The 20,777-nt window shown below is 38.6% G+C and overlaps 3 protein-coding genes and 1 long non-coding RNA gene across 12 annotated transcripts; 1 reads left to right on the top strand and 3 right to left on the bottom strand.

The window, feature by feature from the left end:
• Positions 1-364: 364 nt before the first annotated feature.
• On the bottom strand, positions 365-928 carry LOC139192774 (galactoside 2-alpha-L-fucosyltransferase-like; the record flags this gene model as incomplete). The annotated part of the gene is made up of 1 exon (XM_070815441.1): positions 365-928. A coding segment is annotated over one exon (564 nt), but the record flags the coding sequence as incomplete, so codon positions are not given.
• LOC103402867 (phosphate transporter PHO1 homolog 10-like) lies at positions 909-4,268 on the top strand. Of its 9 annotated transcripts, XM_070815047.1 has the most exons (9): positions 911-1,127; positions 1,458-1,539; positions 1,617-1,953; positions 2,151-2,505; positions 2,615-2,647; positions 2,754-2,825; positions 2,984-3,114; positions 3,294-3,393; positions 3,926-4,268. In XM_070815047.1, the coding sequence occupies exons 6-9, from the start codon at positions 2,784-2,786 to the stop codon at positions 3,941-3,943; spliced, it is 291 nt and encodes a 96-aa protein (XP_070671148.1). In that variant the 5' UTR covers positions 911-1,127; positions 1,458-1,539; positions 1,617-1,953; positions 2,151-2,505; positions 2,615-2,647; positions 2,754-2,783; the 3' UTR covers positions 3,944-4,268. The 9 variants fall into 9 exon arrangements, with proteins under 9 accessions (XP_070671147.1, XP_070671143.1, XP_070671148.1 ...); XM_070815046.1 differs by having other exon boundaries at positions 909-1,127; positions 1,458-1,953; XM_070815048.1 differs by lacking the exon at positions 1,458-1,539.
• Positions 4,269-6,364: 2,096 nt separating this feature from the next.
• LOC103403274 (phosphate transporter PHO1 homolog 3) lies at positions 6,365-11,163 on the bottom strand. Its single transcript, XM_070815051.1, has 9 exons — positions 10,415-11,163; positions 8,631-8,964; positions 8,417-8,537; positions 8,193-8,322; positions 7,967-8,087; positions 7,615-7,873; positions 7,415-7,519; positions 6,845-7,318; positions 6,365-6,734 (listed from the first exon to the last, which is right to left on the bottom strand). The coding sequence occupies exons 1-9, from the start codon at positions 11,028-11,030 to the stop codon at positions 6,498-6,500; spliced, it is 2,397 nt and encodes a 798-aa protein (XP_070671152.1). The 5' UTR covers positions 11,031-11,163; the 3' UTR covers positions 6,365-6,497.
• Positions 11,164-19,702: 8,539 nt separating this feature from the next.
• LOC139193222 (uncharacterized) lies at positions 19,703-20,126 on the bottom strand. Its single transcript, XR_011577634.1, has 2 exons — positions 20,025-20,126; positions 19,703-19,849 (listed from the first exon to the last, which is right to left on the bottom strand). It is a non-coding gene; the product is annotated as an uncharacterized lncRNA (long non-coding RNA).
• Between the last annotated feature and the right edge of the window lie 651 nt (positions 20,127-20,777).

Below are 20,777 nucleotides of genomic sequence, written 5' to 3'. Positions count from 1 at the left end.
TTATCTAATTTAATTTGGGCAATAAAATGGGGAAAATAAGAAAGGTAAGGAGCATGGGAGATGGCCGGCCATTGCCTAGCTTTGGGATTGAATGAGATATATTTTGTGGTTAATTGGATGATTTAATTGATATTTAATGGATTAATTGGGTAATTAATCCATTAATTAACCAATTAACATAATAATTTGGAGGTTACCTTGCAAAAGGGAATTTGATGAGATAGAGTTTGAATTGTTTACCTCTTTTGGAGCATCTTTGACTTTGTTGAAAAAAGATTGTCGTCTGCTCGCGCGTAGAGATCCCGGTGTACCTCAGGAGTATTTTGGTCATTTCTTGCTAAATTATCCTCGTGTCGCCTTGTGATTATTTTTTCTCCACATCCCCGTTCACAGTTGGATTTTCCCAGTACATGTTCCTCACATTCTCAGAGTACCCTGAGGTCAAAGAAGTAAATAAAACCGACTTCTGTTTCGGCATCCCTGATGGAGCTGCGTCGATTATTGGTTTCTTCCTTTCTACCTGAGGCAGCAGTTTCTCCTTGAAAACACACGCATAAATTTGGTTCATCACATGCGGAAAGGGATTAGGCCCTGGCTCGAAAGTTCGAACTTGAATCCCAATCCTCTCATCTGCCTTTGCTAAGTAAGCTTGGTAGTACCTTGTGATCATCCCCCATATATGATTTGAAGGGTGGAAACGATACCTACCCAAGTGGTGGAAAACAGTTTCCTTTTCGGGGAAGAGCTTTTCGAGTTCTTGCTCAAAAGAGGGCATCAAGAAAAGCGAGGGAACAAAGTAGTTATCTGTTCTCATAATCAGCCAATGAACTTTCTCGATCAGACTTTGTTCTTCATCGCAGAAAAAGAGCTTATCTTGATCATCATAATCATAAGCCAGATGAAGATACAAAAATTTTATTTTGAAGTGAAAGCATTATCTCTAGAATAAATCACACCCAGATCGGTTCTATGGTCAGGCACGATCAAGGCAGTGATGCTTCGTCAACATCAGGCTCATCCTCATCATCACATATATGAGTTCCTGGACTACAGATCACCACCAACTTCATCATCAGCAACAGCAAGTCGATATTTCATACTTCTTTCAGATTCTTATGATTTTTCAAGTAAGTAATTGTTTTGAACTTTGAAGATATATTGCATCCATAAACATTTCAACATTACAAAAATCGATATAAGACACGCATCCAATGATTCAAGAAATACCACTCAAATTCGCAAAAATACTTGCCCAATAAATGCACTCAACATTTTTTTGTCAAATGCATGGTCTAATTTTACCGGCGTAACCATACTTAGTAGTCAACACTGGACATTACATAATCAAGTTACTTGTAAACATGCTTAACAGATAAGATACCACATCGATGATAAATACAACTTCATGGAGATAAAAACAACTCTTTTCCTTCTCTAGTTTAATCTTTCATTTTCAGGTTTGGGACGTGGTAGATAAATTCAGTTATTCAAGCTAAGGGCTCAAGTCTATTCATCCCTGCCGTTCTATTGCTAGTTGAAGTAAAATACATAAGCTTACTCACCAATACGACCCGTACCAATAAATTTGGTCTGACAACAACCTTGGTGTTGACCAGGAACACATCACCAATGTAAAGATGGTTCGGGGGAACATAAACACAGCATAACTCTTCATCTCTGTAATAGCTCTGCAAAATAATTCTTTCAGTCCAACCAAGGGGACTGAAATTTTCTATAAAGCTCACCTGGGGATATGGCAGAACTAATCTGCTTGGAGGCATTGTAGATATGACGAACAAACGGCATTTTTCTGATAAACCACTCTCCAAGGCCAGGACAGATGCACTGATATAAAAGTCAAGAATCCAGAGCCATACGGCTCTAATTCAAAGAGACAGAACAATTCTGCGGTACACCTGACAAGTAATAAGTCAAGTGCAGCTGACAATTTAGGTAAGTGCAGATACATGATCATTTTGTGTTATATGTGCATATATATATATTTGTATAATGCATGGAAGCATCTCAGTTAGGTGGTTTTCTTTGGGACTAACACTTCATTAAGAGTGGTAGTTGTGAAGCCTTGATTGATGATCACCATAATCATCTAATTGATTCTTACAAAATAAAATTTCCTGCCAAATGTGCAGGAACCGAGCCTGTTGGCGGCTGCTTGACATCTGGATTGCAAGTAAATGAGGAGCATTGGCAAGAACCAAGCACCAGTGGTTCAGAAATCAATCTGACCCATGTCAACAATTCTAGAAGCGATGGAAGAGAGGTATTGAAAACCTATACCCAGAAACAAGATCCTATGAAGGTTCTTGAGCATGTGAGGATTACCAATATGCTTGAATCTCCAATAGCCACCATAAAAGGTGTTTTCAAACACTTTAAGGAAGAAGAGTTGAGCGTTGATAAAGAGGAGCTGAAGAGAGTGGAAGAACGTTTAAGAGCTGCGCTCATTCAATGTTACCATCAGCTTCAACTGCTAAAGCACTACAGGTGATAAATAGTAATTGCGTCAGCATACCTTCCACTTTGGTTACATGGTGACTCAGTTTAGGTACTTATACTTTTGCATTTGTATGAACCAATTTTATGAACCTCCCAGCATTTTCGAAGATTATGAAAAAAATATGAGAAGGTAAGACATACACTTCAAACCAAAATGTGTCAGAATTTTGAGCTCCTTATTCTCAATTTGAATTTAAGCGAAGGGTTGTGATGAAATATCCATTCTAATAACACAGATTGCATCAAGGAGAGCGGCCAGATCATACATGCTAATAGTAGACAATTCTAATCTTGGAAGTTCTGATGAGGTTTGTCAGATGTATTTGTTGTTTTTCTTTTGTTAATCATTTCAGCATTGAGAATTCGACTGCTTTGTTGATCTTCAATTTCTAATCGTTTCTTCCTGTAAACATGTTGAAGAGGTGGGATATTTGTAAGTTTCCGGTTCATTTTTATATCTTTGTAGGTCACAAACCTGTTGGAGAGAGTGGAGACTACCTTCATACAAAAAAATTTCATACTCAAATCGCAGGGAAGGTATGAAGTCGCTGAGTCCAAAAGCAAAAGGAGAAAAGCATGGTGTAACATTTTTCTCCAGTAAGAATAGTAACAGTGCCAATTATCCTTTTTCTAGAAATATGACCGGTGCAACATGTATGCTTTGTGCAAGTAATATGAAAAGAAGATTTCTAGCAGTGTCATTGAGTCTCCATTAGTTAATTCTTAGTTCTCTGTTAAAAAAATAAAACTAATTCCTATTTCATTTTAACTTTCAGGTTTCTTTTTTGGCTGCTCGGTTGCGAGAGAGAGCACAGAGAGAAGAAGAGAATTCTATATTTCTTGATTGGAAAGATGCAACGATTCACCAATATAGAGGTGATTTCTACAACTAATCTCTGCAACCTCATCACTTAACAGATTCTAACAATACTAACTCTTATGCTTATCAAGTGACAAGGGTATCAACCCACACCATCCATACACTCTATTCCACTATATCGTGTGTACCATGGTACCCAAATCAACGTAGACCAGGTCCCCCCACTCTTATCACAAATTCTCATATGGTAGCCTAACTGAATATGAAATATACTTCCACCATTGCATAACCAAAATACATAAAATCCTCTGAACTCATTTGCAACTGTTTGAGCAGGAACTCTCATTTCCTTCTTCTTGTCAGAGTTAAGAACCGGAAATGTCACTTGAATAAACGGTTGTAAACTCACTGAAATCAATTGAGATTCTGCACCTTGTCAATACATTCCAAAACTTGGTCTTTGGCATCATCTAAAAACATTTCTTCTTTTGAAACAATGAAGTCTGAGAGAGAACCAGACTTGCAATCATAATCCGTATGAATTTCAACATCAGAATTGCTCTGTAAAGGTGTTTTATGTTTTTGCAGGATGACTGGACAAACTAGTTTGAATTGGTGATCCAATGTGCTTTGACATGATTCAGGGATTGAAATTGAAGACTGAACATTATGTATGGGATAACAATCAGCATCAAAATGATCCTTCTGTGAACAAATTTGATGTGTAGGAAAATCATGTGGTGGAGAATTAAGACATGAAGATGGCGGAGAGCCAAGAACTCCTCCTGAAAATTGAGGAAAAGACTTGTAGGTATTAAATCTTTCACCATTATTGTAAAGGAACTGACCTTTACCACTATTAAATTATATATTTCTTGATTGGAAAGATACAACAACGATTCACCAATATAAAGGTGATTTGTATGGCTAATCTCTACAACCTTATTACTTAACGGATTCTAACAATACTAACTCTTATGCTTATCAAGTGACACTGACAAGTGTATCAATCCACACCATCCATACACCCCTAACAGTTTTAAGAGTGGAAGCTCGAAAACTACTGGATAGGGAGGAGGGTGCAGAGTACATGGAAAACATTTTTCCACTTTCCAGGTAACAGCTAACCCTCTGGTATTCAATGACGAAAAGTTATCCTATTCATTTGACCCGTCTTTTCTCTAAATATGCAAGTGGGTTTTCTTGCAGCTTATTCGGATACATCACTCAACATATGCTCATGTAAGCTGCAGACATATACTTCTGGAGGCGTTATCGTGTCAACTATGCCTTTATATTTGGCATCAAGAAAGGAACTGAGCACAGTTACTGCGAAGTTTTACTCCTTAGCACTGGTCTTGCAGTACTTTCATTGGGTGGTTTCCTGGCAAACTTACACTTGGACTTGAGTGCTGAAAAATACAAGACTCTGACTGAATTGGTTCCTTCGGGCTTTACTTCTTGTAATTTTTTTAAGTGCCAGAGTATCTTGTGCGGAGTACTTTGAACTTGATTACCACAATTGATTTCTGCTAAATGATCTTTTCCATGAACTATAGCCTGGTGCCTCTGTTGTAGAATTTCCTCAGTTGGTACAAATGATTTTTATTACCACTTCTCTGTGCAGTTGGTCCATTCCATCACCTTCTACCCTTTCAAAATTATATGCCATTCCAGTCGTTTCTTCTTCATTCGAGCCTTATTACGCTGCATATGCGCCCCTCTTTACCCGGTAATGCATGGGAAAACAATTGGAATATATATGAGTAGACGACATGACAAGATAGCGTGATTTCTCGATTGTTTTTTAAATTTTCTGGAGACATTTCCGGACTTTTTCTTGGCATTACGTAGCAAATACTCCCGATTCTGTTTCGAGTAGGCTATTTTCTTTTGTTTGATCTCAGGCGCAAGCCTTCAGGAGTTTTGTGTTATACGTTTGCTACTATGGTTTGGGAGAATACTCAAGGAGGCAAAGCAAGTGCCACGGTTACGGTCTCTATGATACGTTATATTTCATTATTGCTGTCATACCATTTTGGATGCGCTTCCCACAGGTCTCGTTACATTTTTCAATGTCTAGTACGTTCGAATGCATGTGTTACTCTTATTCACGTTGAAAATGGATATGGAGATAGATAGTTTCACTTGTTTTCTAGCTTATAATTTTCGTATAGTCTCCAGAAGATCATGTCTTCTGTGTGGAAGGATGCACTTGCAGATAGCATATCTTGTCTTGCAATGGTTTAAAGTACTTATCTGCAATCATTGCAGTTATTATACGAACTGTTTATGAAATGAAAAAGGGAAAGACCTCCTGGATGGTGGTGGCTTTGATTAGCTCCGCTGTTGCAACGACAATGGATACGTACTGGGACATTGTAATAGACTGGGGCCTTCTGTGAAAGACATCAAAGAACAAGCATATGAGAGATAGGCTTCTACTTTCACACAAGACCGTATACTTTGCAGCCATGGTAAGGTTTAAGTGACTGAATTCGAGAGCGATGGGGTTTTGTGTTACAGTTTCTACTATTAATTCCCAGTATGTTTATGTGTGTTGGAATTTAAATTGCGTACCATTCATAAAATGAGAATAACAACCATCATTTGCCTTCCTAGAGGTCATTCGTCGTTGCATCCTTTAAGTAGCTTACGCTTGAGAGGTGAACGTGTTCAATTTAATCAGGTTAGAGAACGAGCACTTGAACAATGTAGGCCAGTACTGCGCTTTCAAGTCAGTCCCTCTTCCTTTTGGTTACTACGATGCGGACGTGACAAGGATGACTAAACATGACAGTCTCTCTCCATTCATACACCTTAGTATAATAAAGCAACAAACCAAGAACAAACGTACGATCTGTGGTTAATTATATATATGGAATAGCCTTGTTCATTGTTGATCCTGAACAAAATTCTCTGGTTCTGGTTCATAAGAAATTGTATATAGGGAAAAGCATATATTCACGAGTCCATCAATTTGTCGACCTGTTAGTTAGTCAACGGAGTATACCATTCACAAATTTCCCAAAAAATCAGAACAAAAGAACTACTGATGCAACTCTGCATTCAGCAAAAAATTAATGGAGAAGGGGAGAAAAAAAGAAAGAAAAGTTTCAGCAGCTTGTAGACAATTTGAGATGTTTGCGATTTTCCTTGCCTACAAATGTTTGTCATGGTCTTCATCATAGTTGAAGGGCAGTGGCACTGACTTGAATGCTCTGTACTTTCCGACATTGTTCAGATGCTCATTCTCCAACCGGAAAAAATTCCATATCCCTCGACGAATTATCTCCAAGCTCCCCACAACCGTGATCATTGTCTGTCTATGCATGAAGGAGACATTGAATTTCAGAACTGTCTGCAGCCAGGCAAATCTCAGCAGCACATTCAACACCTGCAGTGTTTTGTCAACAAATCAGTCAGAAAATTTTAAGCATTGCACAAATCGAAGTAAAACTTATACTGTCAGACTGTGAATCTGAACCATTTATCAAGAGCACTGACCATCGCTATGAAGTACACGCTTTTGTAAGGGACCAAGAGTTTGTCTCTCAACCATCGGTTCTTGGAGCGGCGTTGCAGAAGTCCCCAGTCCACAACAAGATCCCAATATGTTGCAAATATGGCTGCAACGATTGAGAAAATCCCAGCAAGAACTTTCCAGTTCACGTCGTCGGTAAGTGTGTGGGCTATCCTCATGCTAACTGATACTATGATTAAGAAAAATTTCAGTCCATTGTAACCTTGCATCGGATCTTTCTCGTCAACCAAGCGGCGGATGCACTGAAGGAGGCGGGACCAAAATGGAATGCACGCAACGAGGAAACTGAAAATTTTGAAGACGTCACTTGATCTGCAAGTTGTTTCTCTGACCTTGTAGTCTCCCCAGCCATAATAGCAAATGTAGAATTGCAGACTTCTAAAGGCTTCCACCTGGCTAGTTAACTGATCTGCCAAGAAGAAATCTGGCAGTGTGACCTGTAAAGGAATCGAAACTTTTATCAGGACATCCAACCGAGTTAAATTTTACAGTTTTTAACTCGAAAAATGAGGGTGTCTGCAGTGGAATTTTACCTTATAGAGAGGAGCACAGATGCTGTGGAACACACAAACAAGGGAGAAGTAGCGACTCGAGCGATATATGATGTTGAAGGGGCATAATAATATCACAATCAGAAGCTGCATAAGAAGAATTAGTTCAGTATATAATCTCTAGAGTTGTGATGAGCCAATGCAGCTGAAATTAAATAGTTCAACTGATGACATGATCTTACCAGGAGCAAGAAGAGCGGGAGAAGTTCGGTTAGCTCTTTGTAATCTTTGGTTTTCGGGTCCATCTCCATGTCAAGATTTGAGAGCACAGATGCTAGTGCTAGCACTGCCACACCAAAACTCAGAAGGAGGACCTCTCTGTATCCCAGCTCGGTTCCTTGCTTGAAACCGAATATAAAAGAGTAATTGACTCTGAACCGCCGCCAAAAGTATATATTTCCGGCATACATAAGCATGTGCAGAACAATGAATCCGAACATGCTGCATTGAAGAATAACATGTCACGAAAAATTCAGTATTATCCCTTTTTTCGGAAACTTGGAATGAAAAATAAAAAAGCATAGGGTTAGTTACCTGTATAGGGGGAACATGTTTTCCATGTATTGACTTCCCCCCGGCTCATCCATAATCTTTCGAGCACGAGTGATCAAAACAAGCGCCAATATGAGAGCAGCTGTGCAGCCAGCAAAGCAACCTGAAGGTTTTCGAGTGAACAGATTCAGACGAAAGAAATTGATGGTGAAATTGTGCTTGTTCAGTGAAAGAAATTTTACTATACTGATTCAGCTAGAGGCCTTACCCATCGCGAATGTTATCCTGTGTCTTTCCACCTTCGGTTTTGGCCTCAAGACCGCCATTCCTTTTCGGCGATTTGAGTTCGAGAAATGCTTGATGAATGTAGTTTCAACCCTCTCCATAAGCTTGGTAACCTGCAGTATTGGCAAATGCCATGAAGAAATTAAAATTATGAACAGAAACTCATAATCATTCCTCTATTTAGCGTCATGCATGAAGAATCCTCACCTCGTCGGAGCTGCCAAGGTGCGAGTTATCCACCATGTTCATGTAAGATTTTGATGCATCTCTCGAAGCCACCTTATCGTATTTCTTCATGATCTTCGAGAAAGCCAACGTATTCAAAAATCTGTTTCATTGGCGGATAAAAAAGTTAGCTTCACAGTCAAGAAACAGGAGGAAAACCAACCAAATAGGTGCCCCAAAGTCGTTATATCTTTACCCGTAGCTCTTCAGAAGCCGAAGCTTCTGGTAAAATACAACGAAAGCGCCCCTCAACTGTTCTTCAACTTTGTTGAGATTAACCCTGCTGAACTTGAGCTCCGTTTGCGGAGCCACGTTGAGGAAGCCTTTGATGGTGGAACACGGCGTCTCAACCGTGTGATTCATTTTCACACGGTCTAGTATATCCAGTGGCGCAGGCCTAGTGCCTCTCCTGCTCTCCGACTTCTTCATCACTTCCATCTCAACGTCTCCACTCTTTTTGTCATCTTTTTCTTCATCACCCAAACTGTTTGATCGGCGCTCTTCAATCGCATCCATAGCGCGTACCCGCCCTGCTCGCAAATCATAATGTTAAACAACCCACGTTTAGACATAAACACAATATTAGCCCAGCGAAGCATTTAAAACTAAGAAAACTTTGGAGTTTAAGGGAATGTGCGAGAGTCTACTTCTAAAATGACAAACTATTTGGGTTCTTTAGATATATGCTCATGCAACACTTATTTTTCTTGATAAAAACTCATCTCGTTTTAAACATTCAAATAAAACTCAAATTTGAAATAAAATGTCATGTAAACAAATAAATACCTATTATTTTCAAAATATTTATAATTGTGCCACAACACCCTAATTATGTTGTTGAATTTAATTATCCACCATAATTATGGCAAATAAGTGCTTTATTATGATAAAAGTATCTACTTTATACTCGTCTTACCATCATCTGTTCCATTTCTTATATTTGTTTGACAATCATTGTAGGTAAATTATTTTGCATGTATACATTAGGCACATTTTGTTATTATTATATCTGTGTGAAATAAATTACCTATATTTTAAGTAGAAAATAGGTAATTAACTAACTTTGAATCAATTGGCTAAAAACATCCTTTTATTTTGTAGGTAAATTATTTTGTATGTATTATTACATATACTAGGCACATTTGTTATTATTATGTATTGTTTGCAATCAATCAACATTCATTTATTTTGTAGGTAAATTATTTTGCATGTATTATTACATATGTTAGTCACATTTTGATATTATTATATATATGTGTACGTAAATAACTTAACTTTTGAATCAAACAATATATATTTATTTATTTTGTAGGTAAATTATTTTGCATGTATTATTTTACCTGGAACTTATATTGTTATTTTATATATGTAAAATATTGGTAATTTTTTAATAAAATAACATTTGTATATTTGCAAAAAATACAAATTTACCTGTTACAATTATTTGATAAAAAAATGATCATTTTTACATAAATGTGATAACAACTATATAAGGAATCAAAACTCTAATATAATGTAATTTTTGTTATTAATATGCATTGAAATCATGACACTAAAATTTTTCTTTTCCAAATTTGCATAAACATTTCAAAACGTTTAATTGAATGAAATAATATAAAATAAATGTAGATAACAAGTAATAGACCCAAAGTCAATGATATTAGGGGTAATTTAGACATCTAAAAATACCAATTTTGCCAAGTCATACTTAATTATGGATATTGTTTAGTTGGAGCCTAGTCATTGAGTTTTTATTAGAAAATTTTACAATTGTGGGTTTTAGTTAATGAAAATTGAATTTCAAGTATACTCATATTTTGATAAAGTATTTTTTACTATATTCGTAAAAAAGTACTTTTATCGTTTTTGAAAAAGCAACTGCTATGAGCATATTTAGCATTGATGCTTCCAATTTTCAATAAAATTTCAAAAATGTGTTTAACCACTTCTGGCAAAAGTGCTTATGAGTATACTTACGGCTTGCTCTGGCACCGTGTGGGCTGGCGGCAGCCAATGCAGCGGTAGACGTGGCAACATCGGAAGCAAGGCGAGTCATCTCCCCCGACCAATCGAACATTCTCTGAGGGTTCTCCACTTTGATCCGAAACGCAATCAAAGCGTCCATTTGCTTGTTCAGAACTGCAGCTTCCTTCATCACCTCGTCAACCTTCGACCTATAAAACTTGTCAACTTTATTAAACTCATTGTCGAGCTTCTTGAAGTACTCCAGCTCCTGAACACCGCCTTCCTCCGCCGCCATCAGAAACGTCGTCTGGTAGCTCTCGGAGTCGTTTTCGTTGACGGAGTGAACAAGAATGGCCTGGCTCTCGATGTCGACACCACCAAAGGTGGAAGACGAGCTGCTGGGCTGCTGGGCGTGCCTGCTTTTTGTCAGACCGCTGAAGGTTCTGTACAACGCGAGCCTCCGCTTTCGGGCTTGACTGTGGGGCGTGGAAGCGGCGGCCAGTGGATCGGGGTTGTTTCTATGCTTGGAGAGTTGTATTTCTTTTAAGAGGGATTTTAAGTACCCGTAATCCATGTATGCAGCTCTCCATTCCGGCACCATCTGTGCCAAAAATTCCTTCCCAAACTTCATATCCAAAAAATTGTCAAATTTCGTTTTCAATTTTATTTCGGTATTGAGCACTAAAAAACGTAGGGTTTCAGATTGGTTCTTGATTATATTGCTGTACGTGCATATAAGAAGAGAAGAGCAAAGAGTGGAGTGAGGAAGAGGGAGAAATATCAATGAGCTAATGAGGTGAGCTTTGATGCAAGTGCAGCAACTCTCTTTCTATATATATATATATATTTATTTATTTATTTATTTATTTATTTATTTATTTAAGCTACCTTCTTCGGTTTGTTGAGGTTGAAAAATATGGAAAGGAAGTTTCAAAGTATGAGTCAGTCAAAAGTCCATCTAGGTTGGCATGATAGATGAGGAGAGTGAGCTCTCTGAATCTCAGGTGCATGAGAAAGCAGAAGATATTATTTAGAGAAGAAGATAGGCAAAACGTGTCACGTGATTTCCTTTAAGTAGCGTCATTTTCACCTAGCAATTGCATGTAAGTTCATCTGGGGGTAATTACCTAAGTATTATTTATAATTAAATACACACGTTTTGCCTATCTTCTTGTCTTTCACTTACAAGTTATCAACAAACCAATTTCTGGTTGGACGACAAGAGACAAATTTCAACCCAATTGTCCACGTTATATATAATCGTAACCCCACTTGGCTCAAGGGCAAATGCTAGTCGATGCTTTGATTTAGTACTGGTTTGGTAAACACTTAAAAACATGTTATTTTCACAATTTTGGGTGAAAAAAAAAAAACTAAAAACATGAAGCAGCAAAAATAAGTTTATTCTCACAATACAGCAGAAGCAGTTTTTTTTCTTCAAAGCACAATAATACCAAACCAACCCTTAATCTTCTTAGAAATCAAAAGTTCACCACTACAAAGTCAAGGCACCCTGAGAAAAATACTACTGCCACAATAATAAATTGACTACTCAAACCTGATTGGCTACATGGCACAGCTCTTAATCATTACACTGGCTTTTTAGCCAAAATGGTTCTTGAGATTTGCATAGCTACTCACTTTGATCCTTAAGATTTGAAATCAATAGAATTGGTCCTTGAGTTTGTCCACCATCAATCATTTTGGTCATTCCTCGAAAAATCTCCATTAAATAAAAGTAAAATGATAAAAATACCCTCAAGTTTTGTCAAATCAATTTGGCCCATTGTTTATTAAATTGAGGATATTTTTATCATTTGGTCCTTAATTTTTTAAGGAAGGATCAAAATGAATGATGATGGACAAACTCAGGGACCACTTCTATTGATTTTAAATCTCAGGAACCAAAGTGATGAATTATGCAAATCTCAAGGAACATTTTGGCTAAAAAGTCTATTACACTTGATTCCATCTTAATTAAACCCTAATTAATATGTTTTCACATTTAACTAAATATAAATTTATTTTTTCTTTTGTCAAATTTGTTTCGTTCACGTTTAAAAAATATTACTTATTCGCCACTTAGTACTATGGTGGGGTTTAGTGGTATTTTTCTTCACTTGTAAGTAAGAAGTCTAAATTCGATTCTCGCCAAATACAAACTTGAACCACATTATTATGGCTGATCCATTGTGAAGCTTAGCACACTCCTTTACTCCCTCAGTATAGACACTATAGTTTGTTTAAAAATAATAATATTAATAATATCGGTTGTTAAAAAAAATCACTTATTCAATGATAGAAAAGACTGCTATATTTTATCTTTTTTAATTACAAGAGACTTCAAAACTCGAGCAAAACCATATTGATTTTATTTGTAAATCTCATATAAAATGTTATTCATAGAATATTATAAAATTTCTATATTTAGATTGCGAATTATAATACCTAATAGAAAATGAAACAAATATAAATACATTACCACACAATCTTATGAGCTAACGCTAAGGAGATCAACTTTTAAAATCAAATTTGATTTAAAAAAATTTGATTTAAAAAGTTTGTATACATAGCATTACTCGACTACAAAAAAGACACAAAAATAAAGTGTTTAATAAAAGGTTGATGTTTTGAAAACTTTAACATGTGAGAAACCCCACAGGGGTCAAGTAATTCACGGCATGACATTTCTTCGCGGATTCACTTTCAAAATATTTACCCTACCTTCGACCATCCAACGTGTGAAAATCTGAACATTTTACCCAAATTGTGATGCATATAACAAGTATGTCTAAGATGTTGTGCTAGGATAGCATCAAACCACGCGGAACCAAATTAAGCTAACCCAAAGAAAATATATCAAATGAAATGCAAGAACAATATAGAGAAAATAACACCAAGATTTTAACGAGGTTCCTCCACAGTCAGTGTAACTGGAGTACGTCCTCGGAGCAGTAGGAGCTCACCCAATAATCCACTATCAACCAAATAGGAGTTTACAAAGTATTGGCAATCTCACAACACAAAAGCCCAATACACCCAATAGCTCTCACACACCAAAGATACAAATAGAGAAAGAAATATAATGAATAATTTCTTCTTTATACATATAGCTCAAAGCTATTACAACAACAACTACTTTGGTGGATGATTACTAACCAAATGAAGCAGCAACTTCTTCTTTCTTTTGGGCTCTCTAGAACTCTCCTTGCTCTCGGCAGAAAATGAGCTCACTTACTGAAAATGAGCTCTTCCTTCCTTATTTCTTCTATCCGAAAAAAGCCTCATAATTATGGCCTTTAAAAAAGCCACAAAACAAGGAAACATAATCATGTTGTCCTTTCTTTTCTTTATAATTTTTTATAGCCAAAAGTTGGCCACTTGGCCACATACTCCAACAATCTCCACCTTGGCCAAGTTCCGAAAAACGCCATGATAAGCCAACCAACACAATTAACACACAACATCACTCCCAAACACTAGCAAGAGAACAACTCATGCCGAGCCAAATGCTCCAAAAAACTCCTACTGCTCAACGCCTTCTTTATATAGGCAAAATGTGAGCCAAGTTCAAGCAATGAACAAACTTGGCTACACCAACAACCTTAGTCAACATATCAGCGGGGTTGTTTTTAGTTGGAATTTTCTGGAGAATGATTTCCCCTTCACCAACAATTTCACGAACAAAGTGATAACGCACATCTATGTGCTTGGTCCTCGCATGATGAACCTGATACTTAGCCAAATAAATGGCACTCTGACTATCACAATGTACCTCCACCTGCTTCTGATCAACCCCCAAATCTCTAATCAGCCCATGTATCCAAATGGCCTCCTTTATAGCTTCAGCAACTGCCGTATATTTAGCCTCTGTAGTAGACAAGGCAACAGATGACTGCAAAATGGACCTCCAACAAACTGGTCCTTTAGCCATAGTAAACACATAGCCTGTAGTAGATTTCCTTCCATCCAGATCACCTGCATAATCTGAATCAACATAACCAATTGCAAAATGACCAATACCAGAGTCATCTCTCTCAAAGCATAAACCAACATCTCGAGTACCATGGAGATATCTCAATATCCACTTAGCTGTTTGCCAATGCTCTTTACCTGGATTATGCATATATCGACTCACCATGCCAACTGCATGAGCAATATCCAGTCTAGAGCATACCATTGCATACATCAAACTACCAACCAAATTTGCATATGGTATATTTTTCATTTGCAGCTTCTCTTTATCAGTTTTAGGACATTGTAGAGAACTCAATTTAAAATGAGGAGCCAAAGGGGTACTAATAGGTTTGGTTGAATCATGAACTCCAAACTTCCGGATCAACTTCTCAAGGTATTGTCTTTGATTCAAACTGACCAAACCCTTCTCTCTATCTCTAGTGATCTCCATGCCAAGGATTTTCTTCGCTTCACCAAGATCCTTCATCTCAAACTCATTCTTCATTTGCTTCTTCAATTTCTCAATCTCTTCGACATTCTTTGAGGCAATCAACATATCATCAACATATATCAACAAATAAATGAAAGACCCATCTTGCAACTTCTTGAAGTACACACAATGATCATATTGACTTCTAGAATAATTTTGGCCTCTCATAAATTTATCAAACCTCAAATACCATTGCCTTGGAGATTGCTTCAAGCCATAAAGTGATTTCTTCAATTTGCAAAACAAATTCTCCTTCCCTTTCACTATATACCCATCCGGTTGACACATATAAATCTCTTCATTCAAATCACCATGTAGGAAAGCCGTCTTCACATCAAGTTGCACAAGCTCAAGATCATATTGTGCAACAAGAGCTAACATAATGCGAATTGAGGAGTGCTTCACAACCGGAGAAAAGATTTCATTGTAGTCAATGCTCTCCTTTTGTGCATACCCTTTAGCAACTAATCTTGCTTTGAATCTCACATTGCTTTTCTCATCAGCATCTTCCTTCTTGGCATACACCCATTTGCAACCGATAGCTTTCTTGCCCTTAGGCAATTTAGCTAACTCTCAAGTCTTGTTCTTCAAGAGAGAATTCATCTCATCACCCATGACATTGCACCACTTCTCCTTCTCCTCGCTCTCAATGGCTTCCTCGAAATTGGATGAAATATCGTCAATGATAATAGGAAGAGCAAAAGCAACATAGTCACTATACCGAGCTGGCTTGGTAATCTGTCTCTTTCCTCTGTTCTTGGCAATAGACTCTTGAGGTGAAACTTGCTATTCAACTTGAATAGAATCTTCAAGTTCAACTTCTTCAACATCCTCATGGTCTCCAACTTCTTCACTTGTAGTGGCTTCGACATCAGCGGAAATAGGATTTGAAGTATTAGATGCAACTTTCTCAAGCTCCACCTGTTGGACATCTTTCACATTCTTCTCAGAGTCTTTGTATATACTTTCTTCATCAAATGTCACATATCTGCTGATTACAAGTTTTTTCATCTCTGGGCACCACAACCTGTAACCTTTGACACCACTACTAAAACCAAGAAAGATAGCCTTTTTGGCTCTAGGATCAAGTTTATTTTCAGTCACATGAAAATAAGCAGGTGAACCAAAAATACGGATATAGTCATAATCAGAAGAAGGTTTTCCAGTCCATACCTTCATTGGTGTCTTACCCTGAACAGCAGCTGAGGGTAACCGGTTGATGATGTGACATGCATAATTAACTGCTTCTGCCCAAAATGACTTGCTTAAACCCGACTGAGACAACATACATCTAACCTTCTCAAGCAAGGTTCGATGCAATCTTTCTGCAACTCCATTTTGTTGTGGAGTTCCCCGAACACTAAAATGTCTCACAATTCCTTCCTCTTTGCAAACTTTAAAGAAATGGTCGGATGTGTATTCACCACCATTATCCGATCTCAAAATCTTAATCTTTCTCCCAGTCTGGTTCTCAACCATTTTCTTCCAACTCAAGAAAATGCTCAATACCTCACTCTTGTGCTTCATAGTGTAAACCCAAGACCTTCTTGAATAATCATCAACAAAGGTCACGAACCAATGTCTACCACTCAAAGATGGAATCTTTGTAGGACCCCAAACATCCGAATGCACATAATCAAGAATGCCCTTCGTCTGATGTACAGCAGTACCAAACTTCACTCTAGTTTGCTTTCCCAAGACACAATGCTCGCAGAAATCAAGCTTACAAGTCGTGGCACCTTTTAGAAGACCTTGTTTCACAAGCCCTTGTAGAGCTTTTTCACCGAAATGGCCTAATCTCATATGCCATAGTGTAGTAGTATCTGAATCAGATGTGCCCATATTTTCAGAGACTACAGATGCTTCACCTGTCACAGTGCTTCCTTGCAATAAATACAAATGGCCACATCGAGGAGTGTTTGTACCATACTTGACCAATCCCGAAACTACCGAGCACCGGCCAACGCTATACTGTCAAGGACCCAGAAGAGTTCCCCTCCGACCAGGAGGCCAATCACTACTCGACACGTGTCAAGATTAGAAGCCAATCAGAGCGCATCACGTGTCGACATCAAGAACCAATCATAACATGACACATGTCAATGTGACAAAGCTACAAGTTTTTCTATAAATAGGGGTCATTCCCCCACAATATTGCCTAATGCCATTTTGTGTTAAATCATTCACAAGAACTCACTAAATTGAGAGCTTGATCCTTTGTACTTGTGTAAGCCCTTCACTACTAATAAGAACTCCTCTACTCCGTGGACGTAGCCAATCTGGGTGAACCACGTACATCCTGTGTTTGCTTCTCTGTCTCTATTCATTTACGTACTTATCCTCACTAGTGACCGAAGCAACCAAGCGAAGGTCACAAAACCTGACACTTTCTGTTGTACCAAAGTCTTCGCTGATTTTGTGCATCAACATTTGGCGCCGTCTGTGGGAAACGACACTTATTCCTACTCTCTTCAGCTGTGTCAAGCTGGTTTCTATCATTCGTACACTTTCTTTTGATCAGGCATCCCTCTCCAGCATGGGAAGCGAAGGAAGCCACAGCACACAGAATGACACCTCCCTTGCACATAGTGCGAAACAACGAAAGAAGGAAGGAAAACGAGTTCTTCTTCAAGCTAAAGTCGATGAGTTGGAAGCTCAGAACAACAAGATAGCAATGAGGAATGAGGTCCTCCAGGAGCAATATGAGAAGCTCTTCGAGACACTTCACGAAGCTAGGCAAGCTCAGACACGCGAGCTTGTTGCCCCCGTGGAAGTCAACCATCAACTGGGTGCCCTCCAACATGGAGGGTCACATGCATTCGACATAGATATCCCTGATAGGGAACAAATTACCCCTCGATTTGATAATCAACATGAGGCTTCTCTTAACCCAGTTGCTTCGACCCGAACCATGAGAAGCGGAGGGAGACACCTCTTTGCTGAAGGGGCAGAAGGATCGAAAGCCGTCTTTCGCGATTGTCGGGATTTCCTGAAGCAACGTCGAGAGAATTCCATCCATATAAGCTCAAAGATCAATGACCCAAGGATTTCTGAGAGACTCGGTCCCCTGCCACGGCCCGAGCCGGCCACCAACTTGGGGAAGGGGCAACAAGTCCTAGAGAGACATGAGGGTACAGGGGACTCAGAGGTGTTCCGACAGACATACCCTGGAAGCCAGTACAGCGAGTCCAGGGAAAAATCACATGCCCTTGATCAAACCTTCCTAATTCCAAGAGGAGATGGAGATTTACGAAAGAAAGCTCCAGTGGCACATAACTTCGCTCAGGACCCCCTTGTCCTACAACTTCTTGAGGAAGTAAACAAGTTGAAGGCTGAACGTCAGGCTGAAATACCTGACTGGAACCAACCCAGGCCTGGCCCTCTTACAAGGAGGATCCTCAACACCCCCCTTCAAGCAAAGACAAAGCAGAAGCTTGGCTTGCAACTTTATACTGGGAAAGAGGACCCGATTGAGCACCTTAACCTCTTTGAGTCCACCATGGCATACCGGATGCACACCGACGAAGAGCGATGTCTTCTCTTCCCCTCCACCCTCTCTGGCGGAGCTCTAAATTGATGACCTGTACACTATCCGCCAGAAGCCAGACGAGTCATTACGTATGTATGCTGGCCGCTTCAGCCATGAATACTCCCGGTGTGCCGAGGCAGACGACAAGACTGCCCTCAAAGCCTTCACGGCAGGCCTACGTGATTGTTTCTTTAAATACATGATCAATGCCAATACTTGGAAGACTTACTCTGAGGTGATGGCGCAGGCTTATAACCATGCCTCCGCCGAAGCAAAGACATATCAGGAGAAACCCCCTACAACCATCCTTTATCAACAAGTGGGAGGTGGAAGCCAGACTCACCTAAATGAGAAGACCTCGACTTTCCAAACAGCTTCATCCAAAAAGCTTCACCCGAAAAGCTTCACCTCCAAAACTTCACCCAAAAAGCTTCATCCAAAAAGTTTCACCCAAAAAGCTTCACCTAAAAAAGCTTCACCCAAAAAAAAAAAAAACTTCACCTCCAAAAAGCTTCACCCAAACAGCTTCACCTAAAAAAGCTTCACCCACAAAGCTTCACCTAAAAAGCTTCACCTACAAAGCTTCACCATCAAAGCTTCACCTCGAAAGCTTCATCTACAAAGCTTCATCTACAAAGCTTCACCATCAAAGCTTCACCCAAAAAGCTTCACCTAAAAAAGCTTCACCCAAAAAAAACTTCACCTCCAAAAAGCTTCACCCAAACAGCTTCACCTAAAAAAGCTTCACCCACAAAGCTTCACCTAAAAAGCTTCACCCACAAAGCTTCACCCAAAAAACTTCACCCGAAAAGCTTCACTTAAAAAAGCTTCACCTACAAAGCTTCACCTAAAAAAGCTTCACCTAGAAAGCTTCACCTACATAGCTTCACCCAGAAAGCTTCACCATCAAAGCTTCACCTAGAAAGCTTCAACACCAAAGCTTCACCTACAAAGCTTCAACACAAAACCTTGCTCCAAATAAACAAATTTTGTTCACAAAACCCAAGATGCCCTTGAACTTGTACAAAAACACAGGTCAACACAAACATTTGTTTTGTTCTACACCCACAACATCTCTGTCATAACCAAACAAGCAATTATGTATATGTTTCCAAACATATTATAATAGATCCAACAACAAGCCAAAGTCCCAAGTTTCATAATGGACAAAAGTACAAGCAATTCATCAATAATGAAGGTGCTACAAAACTTGGAATCTGCCCCAAAATAGAAATCCAACCCAAGAGACTTTTTCTCTCTCTCCCTCTTCCGCCTCCTTTCATCTATCAAATTTCTGCAACCTCTGCTCTTCTCCAATGGAGCTGAATTTTGGACACCCTATATTTTTTGAGCATATGAACAACTTTCAAGAAGGAACCATTTCTGTTTGAGCGACGGAAATTAAAGTGTTGAAGCTCCAAACATGACAGTCGGATTCTTGCAGATTTCGAAGCTGCTATGATGTTTCGAAGATCTGGAAATATTTAACCATTAGTTCATTTTGAATTTTTGATATGTTATGAAAGAGACGATGAGGCACAACTTCAATGAAGAAAGCATGCTGATCTGAACAATAGAAAATGGAGTTTCGAAGCTCACAACAAATCTGACGGGTTGACAGAAAAATAATAACCAGTCATTCATCATACCTGAATTTCTTGAGTTATATATCTCCGAGGGATCTCAAATTTGGATATGTTGTAGTTCACAAGCTGAGGAACAACTTCAATGAAGAAAGCATGCTGATCTGAGCAAGAGAAAATAGAGTTTCAAAGCTCACAACAAATCTGACGGGTTGACAGACAAATGATAAACAGTCACTCATCATACCTGGATTTCTGGAGTTATACTGCTCCGAGGGACCTCAAATTTCGATATGTTGTAGTTCACAAGTTAAGGAACAACTTCGATGAAGAAAGTATGTTGATCTGAACAAGAGAAAATGGAGTTTCGAAGCTCACAACAAGTCTGACAGGTTGACAGAAAAATGATGAACAGTCACTCATCATACCTGAATTTCTGGATTTGTACTGCTCCGATGGATCTCAAATTTGGATATGTTGTAGCTGACAAGGTGAGGAACAACTTCGATGAAGAAAGTATGTTGAGATGAACAAGAAAAAATGGAGTTTAGAAGCTCACAACAAGTCTGACGGGTTAACAGAAAATTGATGAACAGTTACTCATCATACCTGAATTTCTGGAGTTGTACTACTCCGATGGATCTCAAATTTGGAGATGTTGTAGTTCACAAGATAAGGAACAACTTTCATGAAGACGACTTTGCGATCTGAGTTATAGAGAATGGTGTTATCTTGCATCCACTCAGGCTGATTAGTGGAAACGAAAAGCAATTCCACCAAAGAAAAGATGAAAAAGAGAGAAAAGCTACTAATTGCACT

The sequence above is a fragment of the Malus domestica genome, chromosome 16 (genome assembly GCF_042453785.1).
Source record: "Malus domestica chromosome 16, GDT2T_hap1".
Classification (NCBI taxonomy): Eukaryota; Viridiplantae; Streptophyta; class Magnoliopsida; order Rosales; family Rosaceae; genus Malus; species Malus domestica.
This window is presented reverse-complemented; position numbering and strand designations above follow the sequence as displayed.

Excerpts from the sequence above, each read along its gene's own strand:
- LOC103403274 (XM_070815051.1), bottom strand. The coding sequence starts at position 11,030 with ATGAAGTTTGGGAAGGAATTTTTGGCACAGATGGTGCCGGAATGGAGA. Across the intron at positions 7,520-7,614 it reads TCCCGCTCTTCTTGCTCCTG|CTTCTGATTGTGATATTATT; the intron begins GTAAGATCATGT and ends CTTCTTATGCAG. Across the intron at positions 7,319-7,414 it reads TCTGTGCTCCTCTCTATAAG|GTCACACTGCCAGATTTCTT; the intron begins GTAAAATTCCAC and ends ATTCCTTTACAG.
- LOC103402867 (XM_070815042.1), top strand. The coding sequence starts at position 2,470 with ATGTTACCATCAGCTTCAACTGCTAAAGCACTACAG. Across the intron at positions 2,506-2,753 it reads CAACTGCTAAAGCACTACAG|ATTGCATCAAGGAGAGCGGC; the intron begins GTGATAAATAGT and ends CTAATAACACAG. Across the intron at positions 3,115-3,293 it reads TGGTGTAACATTTTTCTCCA|GTTTCTTTTTTGGCTGCTCG; the intron begins GTAAGAATAGTA and ends TTTAACTTTCAG.